The sequence below is a fragment of the Eriocheir sinensis genome, chromosome 28, assembly GCF_024679095.1.
Source record: "Eriocheir sinensis breed Jianghai 21 chromosome 28, ASM2467909v1, whole genome shotgun sequence".
Lineage (NCBI taxonomy): Eukaryota > Metazoa > Arthropoda > Malacostraca > Decapoda > Varunidae > Eriocheir > Eriocheir sinensis.
This window is the reverse complement of record NC_066536.1, coordinates 13,532,563-13,542,266: the sequence shown is the minus strand read 5'-3', so window position 1 is coordinate 13,542,266 and position 9,704 is coordinate 13,532,563. Positions and strand designations below refer to the sequence as shown.

The 9,704-nt window shown below is 44.8% G+C and overlaps 1 protein-coding gene across 2 annotated transcripts; it reads right to left on the bottom strand.

The window, feature by feature from the left end:
• Positions 1-348: 348 nt before the first annotated feature.
• LOC127004577 (protein lifeguard 1-like) lies at positions 349-8,511 on the bottom strand. Of its 2 annotated transcripts, XM_050872457.1 has the most exons (5): positions 8,362-8,511; positions 3,689-3,732; positions 3,422-3,583; positions 2,464-2,797; positions 349-2,006 (listed from the first exon to the last, which is right to left on the bottom strand). In XM_050872457.1, exons 1-5 carry the CDS (start codon positions 8,494-8,496, stop codon positions 1,716-1,718), a joined length of 966 nt encoding a protein of 321 aa, XP_050728414.1. In that variant the 5' UTR covers positions 8,497-8,511; the 3' UTR covers positions 349-1,715. The 2 variants fall into 2 exon arrangements, with proteins under 2 accessions (XP_050728414.1, XP_050728415.1); XM_050872458.1 differs by lacking the exon at positions 3,689-3,732 and having other exon boundaries at positions 8,362-8,501.
• Between the last annotated feature and the right edge of the window lie 1,193 nt (positions 8,512-9,704).

Sequence of the window (9,704 nt, the reverse complement as noted above, 5' to 3'; positions counted from 1 at the left end):
GATTTTGATTGTAGCATGTCTGGGTGCTCTGCGGGAACTTATTAGTGTGGGAGGTGTATGGTGCCAGCCACGATGATGTCTATTGCACCACTGCGACAGACTGTATTTTTTTTTTTTTTTACAGCTGAGGAGAGTGCAAGGGCGTAAAAAAAAAAGAAAACAATATGAAAAAAAAGCCCGCTACTTACTGCTCCTAAACAGAGTAAAGTGGCCAAAATAAGTACCATACCAAGTACTATAAAATACCTGCTATAACAACCGAGGATACGTCTAATCACAGCTACCTGTATATAACGGATGGCATTCCTGTAATGATGGGGATGGATAATGCTAAAAGAAGAAATTACAATACAATCAGATTTTATTTAAGAACTGACAACATTCGCATCGCTACAACAGACACATTATATACGTATAATGAATAGTTACGATTCTTCAGATAACACTCATTAGGCTGCATGTGTGTGTGTGTGTGTGTGTGTGTGTGTGTGTGTGTGTGTGTGTGTGTGTGTGTGTGTGTGTGTGATTTAGAGTCGATCGACAAGGCCACTGATTTGAGCCGTCTAAAAGGAAAGACAGCCGGAAAGAGAGAGAGCTATATATAGTCTATTCAGCCTAAGTTGAGAACACGTCAGGAAAATAGCTCCTCCCCATATGTGACAGAGGAAGGGCACAGTTGCTCTGGCGCTGGTAACTGGTCGAGAGATGATTCACTGGGGGTTGGGCGAAGTATGGATTCAGGCAGAGGTTAGGTATAGGAGGGCTTCTTCTCTGATACATCTCACCATAGGCGGAATAGACTGTAGTACTTGTTGGCCCTTAAAGAGCCTCCCTAACACTTCCCTTATTCGTAGTAGAAACACCACCAAGACGAGGGTTCAGCATCGTCTTGAGCAGCGGCGAATCATCTACTGAAACATGTAAAGTAGAACACGGCCGGGAATGAAGACTGATACAGAATGTCGACAGTAGGGAGGAAAGACTCGGGATATCACACCTCTTTATGCACCTGGACGAGGACTAATTAACCAACTGTAAGAGGTTCATTAATCGCTTCGCCTTACTGAATGATAGTTCCAATACAGATTAAGAAAGAAAGAAAGATCCACCGTATCACACCTGCATATTCACCTGGACGAGGACTAATCAAGCAACTATATAAGAGGTTCATGAAAATCCCTTATGCCTTACTGAATGACCATTACAATACAGAGCAAAAGAAAGATCCAATATTTCACACCTTATGTATACCTTAACGAGGACTGATTAAAATTCCTCCCCTTCTCCTTCAACCTTACTGAATGGCCGCTACAATACACAAGAAAGAAAGATCGGTTATTTCACACCTTATGTACCTGGACGAGGACTAATTAAAATCCCTTCCCTTCTCCTTCCGCCTAAGTGAACGGCCGTTACAATAGAGGAAAAGAAAGATCCACAATTTCACACCTGCGTATCCACCTGAAGGACCAACTAATCAACGTTAAGAGGCTACGGTTGGTGTTCTCAGACTCTTCGCCTCTCACATCAACTATATCCAAGGGCCAAAAAGGAAATCAGTCGGGTTCTCATGAGTGTTTCTTTAGGTTCATGGTACAAAAGAAGGGTCAGACTACCACCAGGGTCATAAAACTACCCCTGGAAATGCCCAAAACTCCTACGAAAGCCTTGTCAAATGAGTGTACCTGGGCGACGAAATGTTCACGACCCTAACTTTAGTCCCGTCCCACCAGCGCCAGGATGTAGAGGAAGAGGTTCACGACATCGAGGTAGAGGTTGAGCGCCGCGAAGATGTACTCCTCGGGCGAGATGGCCAGTTTGTGATTGCCTCCGAGCATGAGTTGAGTATCGAAGACCAAGTAGAAGGAGAAGAGGAGCGCCCCGAGGCTGGCGTAGACGATGTTGACCACCTTGTCGTTCATGATGCCCGCGATGATGCCGAAGGTGATGAGAACGAGGAGCAGCACGAAGAGCAGCCCGCCCTTGAGCGTGAAGTCCCATTTGGTCTGTGCGCAAGGAAGAAGGGAGGGAAGGAAAGGATGTTCAGAAAGTATTCGTGGAAGAGAGGGATCGTAACAGTTTATACAGAGGGACGGAGGGAGGGACGAATGGGGTCTTTAGTGGAGAAATGAAGGTTTGCAGCATGTGAAGAGGGATGGAGGGATGAAGGAAAATAAGAATGGAGGTTTAAGGAGTTTTGGGGTGGAGAAAGATTGGGTATGGAGGTATGTAGAGTTAAGAGTTCTATGGCTGGATGATGAACGAGACCTTATTAAAACTAGGGGATAAGGTAATCTCTCTCTCTCTCTCTCTCTCTCTCTCTCTCTCTCTCTCTCTCTCTCTCTCTCTCTCTCTCTCTCTCTCTCTCTCCTCTCTCTCTCTCTCTCTCTCTCTCTCTCTCTCTCTCTCTCTCTCTCTCTCTCTCTCTCTCTCTCTCTCTCTCTCTCACACACCCCCGCATACCTGGAAGGCGAAGATGGTGAGGCCGACAGAGACCACAATGGTTATCCCGATGGCCACCAGCACCTCGGAGGCGCTGTAGGTGGCGGCCACGCACCCCAGCAGGTATCCCTCGCACAACGTGAAGAGTATCAGCGCTATGTAGTTGAAGGGCGTCTTTCTCCTGAAGCCGCTGCAGCAGCCGAGGATAAGGATGAGGGCGATGGAGATGCCGAAGGCGGACCAGAAGAGTTCGCTGTGGTGGTAGGCGTAGTCGTTGACCTCCGGGACCAGCACGAAGACTGCGATGATGCCGAAGGTGACGATCAGCTGGCAGGTGAGCACGGCGTAGACCTTCCTGCACGTGTGGAGGAGGAGGAGGTGGAGGAGGAGGAGGAGGAGGAGGACGAGGAGGAGGAGGACGAGGAGAAGGAGTTGGTGGTGGTGTAGGAGATGGAAAAAGGAGGAGGTGAAGATGGACAGAGGGGAAAGAGGAGGAGGAGGAGGAGGAGGTGGAGGAGGAAAGAGGGAAGAGGGGAAGTTGGTGAGGATGGAAAGAGGGGCGAGGAGGAAGTTGAGAAGGAGATGGAAAGAGGAGAAAGAGGAGTTGGTAAAGATGGAAGGAGGAAGTGGAGACGGTGGAGATGGACAGAGGGGAGGGAGGTGAGGGCGAAGAAGATGGGAAGGAGGGGAAAAGAAAGAGGAGGTGGAGAAGGAGGTGAGGAAAAGGGGGAAAGGGGGAAAAAGGAGAAGGAGGAGGTGATGGACAAAAGGGGTGAGGAGGAAGAGTGAGAGGAGGAGGAGAAGAGGAGAGAGAGAAAAAAAAAAAAGGAAAGAAGGTTATTAACAGAACACTTCATACTGGTGTTGTTCCCATGCTATTGACTGTGTGTTCGTATATTTATCATTCAGTTCTAGCGATTAAGAGATATCAGAATCCCCCCCCTATCATCCCCCCCCCCCCCCTCTTTCTCTCTCTCACCTTATGAAGCCTCGCCTGATGGACTTGTCAGAGAAGTCGAAGTCGGGCTGCTCCCCCATCTCGTACATATTGTCAGCCATGGTGGTGGTGTTAGTGGAGGTAGTGGTGGTGGTAGTAGTGGTGGTGGTGGTGGTAGTAGTGGTGGTGGTGGTGGTGCGGTCTCTGAAAAGGGAGTGCAGTAATTGTAGTGTGTGTAGAGGTAAAGTTAGGGATGTACACTACACTAGCTGCGCGTTTATTCCTTTTAATCGCCATTCATCGGCTTACATTGGCAGGAAGTGTTTCTCCGGCGTCTGTGTGATGTGTTGGAACTGAAAATGGCCCAATAAAAAGTAGTATCAGTCCTAAACTTTCCCCCATTTTCTTTTCCTTTCCTTTATCTTCTCTCTACTTTTTTTTTGTTTTGTTTTCTTTCACACACACACACACACACACACACACACACACACACACACACACACACACACACACACACACACACATCACTATATTGATAAAAAAAAAAATAATATCTTTCAAAACAAAACAGGACAATGGAGAACACGGATCGATGGAGATAAAAAAAAGAAGTTCCATTAATTAAAAAAAAGAAAAGAATCGCATGACGGAAGAACTCGGCCGCTTCATTCACGGACAGACAGACAGACAGACAGACAGACAGACTTTATGACAGACATTTCCTGTTTGCGCGACAGATAACGATAAAAGAACCGTCAGTGTGTGAAGCAACAGCAACACCCACCGAGTTACTAAGGTGTACGTGATCTGGTAACTGTGAGTCTGTGTCTGTCTGTCGGTGTTCTCAGGGCATTGAAGCGACTCTGATAAGCGTGCAATGTATGATATGATAACCTGACTATCTCTCTTTTCTATCTATCTGTCTATCTGTCTAGCGGTCTATCTACGTCACTCATTAAGTCAAACAGTCCTAAACTTTTCCCCATTTTCTTTTCTTTTTCTTTATCTTCTTTCTACTTTTTTTTTCTTTCTATGTTTCTGCTCTAACGATCTATCTACACCATTCAATAACATGCCAAACAGCTTAAATTCTTTTCTACTTTCTTCTTTTCCTCTTTAATTCTTGTCTACTTTCTCTTTTTGTCTTCTTTCTCTACGTTTCTGCTCTAACAATCTATCTTCATCATTCAATAACAAGCTATACAGCCGAAATTCTTCTCCCGTTTCTTATTTCTTCTTTAACGCTTCTCTACTTTCTTTTTTTGTCTTCTTTCTCTACGTTTTTTCTCTAACAATCTATCTACATCATTCAGTAACAAGCCAAACAACCTAAATTCTTCGCTAGTTCTTATTTCTTCTTTAACGTCTCTATTTTCCTTTTTGTTTTCTTCTCCTTTCTTTGCTTCTCTTTCTTTTTCTTAGTGTTAGCGGGTTCTTTTGTTTGCATATACTCTTGCCCTTGAGCCTCTACCTTTACCGTACAACACATAAGATAATAATAAAGGAAAAAAGAAGACGGGGTAAGCAGCGGTGAAGTGTAGGCTAAATGCAAACAGCTTCCGAGGTCGAGTTCGTCTATCGTACTCACACACACACACACACACACACACACACACACATCCGCTAAGAGGGTACACAGGGCCAGCCTTATTCTTAAACATTTCGGAAAGGAAGGAAGAGAAAAATAAAAAAAATCATAAGGAAGAAGGGAAGGAAGAAAGGGAAGGAAGGAAAGAAGGAAGGAAGGAAAGAAGACATAAGGAAGAAGGGAAGAAAGAAAGGGAAGGAAGGAAGGAAGGAAGGAAAGAAAACATAAGGAAGAAAGGAAGAAAGAAAGGGAAGGAAGGAAGGAAGGAAGGAAAGAAAACATAAGGAAGAAAGGAAGGAAGGAAGGAAGGAAGGAAGGAAAACATAAGGAAGAAGGGAAGGAAGAAAGGGAAGGAAGGAAGGAAGGAAGGAAAGTAGGAAATGTAACATAAGGAAGAAGGGAAGGAAGGAAGGAAGGAAGGAAGGAAGGAAAGAAAACATAAGGAAGAAGGGAAGAAAGAAAGGGAAGGAAGGAAGGAATATTACAAAGGAAAAGTAAAGTTAAGGTTGTAAATAAATAAGGAAGATAAAACAGATAGAAAGAAGGAATGAATGAAGGATAAAGAAAGAAAGGAAGGAGGGAAGGTAGGAAAGGAAGTAAAGAAGATGAGAAAAGGAATAAAACACAATGAGCGAGAGAAAAAGAAAAAAAACGAAGAGAAAACAAAGTCACACACACACACACACACACACACACACACACACACACACACACACACACACACACACACACATTTGACAAGGCTTTCGTAGGAGTTTGGGGCATTTCCAGGGCTAACTTAGTGACCCTAGTGGTAGTCTGACCTTTCTTCTGTACCGTGAACCTAAAGAAACACTCATTAGAACCCGACTACTCTCCTTTTTGACCTTTGGGAATAGCTGATGTGAGAAGCGGAAAGGTCTGACAATACCCATCATATTATCCCATACTGAGTGCTCCCATCGACCCTCCCTTCAATTACTCTCCTGTCAATAAGGTTATCGAACGAGGGCGAGAGGGAGGGAAGGGAGAGCAAGGGAGGGAAGGAATTAATGTGTCAGTCTCGATGTAGGAAAAAGACTGCGCGCCGCCCTTCAAGGAGAGGTTGAACAAAGACACTGTAGTAGTAGTAGTAGTAGTAGTAGTAGTAGTAGTAGTAGTAGTAGTAGTTCATGTTATTCCTACTGATGTTGATTAGATTGTTGGTGTTGGTATCATTGTTGTCCTTCTTGCAACAGGAGATGAACACCACGGCCACGCATGCACAACTAAAGCGTGGATATCCTCTTAAACTGCTTAGCTATAATGTATGCCCCTAACTCTCCCTTTACTACTCCTGCAATAAAGTAGCGAGAAAAAATTAACACTACGGGGGAACAGAGGGAAGCGCGCCTGCCTGCCATTCGATAAGAAGAGTGTGTGCTGCGTCAGGTTGAAGGCTTATCACTCCTATCACCAGTGACTAAGGCCCGCAACCTATTTTCTGCAGACGTTCTAGACTTTCACAAGAGCTATATCCAAAGGCCACAACGGGTATTAGTCGGGTTCTAGTGAGTGGTATTTTAGATTCATGGTGCAGAGGAAGGGTCAAACTACCAGCAGGATCATAAAACTACCACTGGAAATGCCCAAAACTCCTACGAAAGCCTTGTCAATTATGTGTATTTTTTTTTACAACAAAGTAGACAGCTCAAGGGCACAAAAAAAAGGAAACAATAATAAAAAAAAGGCCCGCTACTCGCTGCTCCTATAAAAAAGAATCAAAAGAGGTGGCCGAAAGAGAAGTCAATTTCGGGAGGAGAGGTGTCCTGACCTACTGGAGCGCCGAAATGTGTAAGAATATGGCACAAAGGAGCGTTTTTTCACGTTCATGGTGCAGAAGACTTGTCAAACTATCCCTAGCCTCATAAAGCTACCCATGGAAATCCCCACAATAACCTATACGGAAGCTTTATCAAATGTGGGTGTGTTAGCCCTGAAATGTTTGATAATATGGGCCTAATGTCGATATACTCAGACGCTTCCATCTCTCACATCAACTCTTTCCAAAGTCCAAAAAGGAGATCAGTCCGATTTTAATGAGTGTTTTTAGGTTCATGTTGTAGAAGAAAAGTATGATGGACGAACTCGACCTCGGGAGTTGTGTTTACATTTACACTTCGCCGCTGCTAACCTCGTCTTCTTTTTTTATTTTATTTTTATCTTATGTGTTGTACGGTAAAGGTAGAGGCTCAAGGGGAAAAGTATATGCAAACAAAAGAACCCGCTAGCACTGAGAAAAAGAAAGAGAAGAAAATAAAGGAAGAAGAAACCACCAGGATCATAAACCTACCATTGAAAATACACAAAACTCCTACGTAAGCCTTGTCAAATATGTGTGTGCCTGGGCGCCGACTCTGTTTAAGAATATGGCTCTTTTTTAAGCCTCGAAATGATTGAGACTATAGGAACATATTTTTAAACATTTCTGCGCACAAGAACACGTAATTTACTAGTCTTTCGTGGGAGTTTAGGGCATTTCCAGGGGTACTTTTATGACCCTGGTGGTAGTCTGAGCCTTCTTCTGTACCGTGAACCTAAAAGAACGCTCATTAGAACTCGATTAACCTCTTTTTTGGCCTTTGGAAATAGTTGGTGTGAGGGGCGGGAGCATCTGACAGTACCAATCTATGGACCTAAAAGCCTCCAGCCGCGGGTTTCCCTTGACGTCCCTTACCGAAGTCTAAAGAGTGCCGGGCCAATGCGCTCATGAGGCCGCTACGTTTGGAGACTATCACGAGGACCTTGTTTATCTTGCTGCGACTTTGTGATGATGACGGAAGCAGCGTGTTTGGCGAGGATTGACGTGGTGAGAGAGAGAGAGAGAGAGAGAGTCGAAAATAATCTTGAGTAAGCACACCTTGCCCAAACAACTGACCAGAAAGCGTACACACACACACACACACACACACACACACACACACACACACACACACACACACACTAATAAAACATCGCAAAGGAGTACGTAGAGCATCACAGGTGAGAGAGAGAGAGAGAGAGAGAGAGAGAGAGAGAGAGAGAGAGAGAGAGAGAGAGAGAGAGAGAGAGAGAGAGAGAGAGAGAGAGAGAGAGAGAGAGAATGCATAACGATAAACAACCTCACACCATTTTAGCAGCTTCAGCAAACGTTCACACACACACACACACACACACATACACACACACACACACACACACACACACCTGTAGATTCTAATTAACGCATCGAAAACCTGGCAAAGTATATCACTCAACAGCTGCACCATTGAAACACCTTAACCACGAAGACGAACGGGATGCTGAGTGTAGAAGTAGCAGTAGCAGCAGCAGCAATAGTAGTAGAAGTAGTAGTAGTAGTAGTAGTAGTAGTAGTAATAGTAGTAGTGGTAGTTACCTGGGCGCCGGAGATTAGCCCTTCCCCGAGAGGCCTGCACGAAGCGACTGACTGACTGGCGAGGAACGGACGGCGGCAGGTAAGGGCGGCCAGGCTATTCTCCGCCTTACCTACGTGTGACGATACAACAAACATCTGATAAGCACTCGGCCTTATCAGTAACGTGTTGTGTGGACTTTTGGGCGCCATTTCCTCCCTTCTCTTCCCTCAGCCACCTTCCTTATCCGATCTCCCTTCCGTTGTTGTTTTCTTTCTCTCTTTGTAATGTTTGTTTGGTTTCTTATACCTCCTCTCTTCCGTTTGTTTGTTCCTCTCTTCGTATGTTCTTATCGCTATCGTTTCTTCATCTTTTTCTTTCTGTGTGTTTCTTTCTTTCGTGTTGGGTTGCCTTTCTCCTTCATCCGTCTTTACAGTTTTTTTTTTTTTCATGTTCCTCCTTTTTCACCTCTTTTCTCTCTCACCCTCTTTATCTTCCTATCTCCACTTTTTTCTTATGTATTGTAGTCGCGCCTATGATATTGCCCCTATGAAGAGCAAATGTATGAACTGTATGAATATATAATGTTAGGGAAAGAGCGGGGCGCCCCGAGAGAGTTGTCGAGGCGCCCCGGCAAGTTGTTTACAGTGCCTAAAAGGCCTAGAGAAGGAGGGCCTCATGGTTAACCCTGGGGTCAAATGAGGGGTCATAGATAGGTTCACCTCTGGCGGGAGCAGAGACGGGAATAAGACGGCGTCAGAGGAAGACGGCCGAGTTTCTGTCTCCCACGGCTGACGAGAAAGAGAGGAGCTGCAAAGGCTGTCATTAGACCCTAAATGTCGTGAGTTTAAGAGTGCATTGTTAGTGACCTGTTAGGTGATAAATGTGGTATATTCGATGTGCCTGTATTAATTATCTGTTATGCTGTGTCGTGTGCTGCATGATGAGGTGAATGTATCGCTTATCCCGCAGGTAAACCGTATTAAAGCGAGTGTACGACAAGGTCTTGTGTGATTAACCCTGCTTCAGTCCCAATGGCGATTACATGGATATTCCTATATATTTCTACTCTAATCCTCCTTTTCCTCCTCCTCCTCCTCCTCCTCCTCCAATATTATAAAGAGGGCGAAGAGTGACGTGTGTGTGTGTGTGTGTGTGTGTGTGTGTGTGTGTGTGTAGGAAATGTCTAAATGACGCATAAAAGTTACAAAAAATAAGATAAGGAGTAAGAGGACGATAAGATGAAGATGGAAGGACCTAGAACGAGAGAGAGAGAGAGAGAGAGAGAGAGAGAGAGAGAGAGAGAGAGAGAGAGAGAGAGAGAGAGAGAGAGAGAGAGAATTAGGTGATTAGAGTTCCAGGAATA

Coding starts and splice junctions, on each gene's coding strand:
- LOC127004577 (XM_050872457.1), bottom strand. CDS start 8,496: ATGTTTGTTGTATCGTCACACGTAGGTAAGGCGGAGAATAGCCTGGCC. Junction 3,584..3,688: donor GAGAAACACTTCCTGCCAAT/GTAAGCCGATGA, acceptor CTCCCTTTTCAG/AGACCGCACCACCACCACCA. Junction 2,007..2,463: donor TCACCATCTTCGCCTTCCAG/GTATGCGGGGGT, acceptor CCTTGCGCACAG/ACCAAATGGGACTTCACGCT.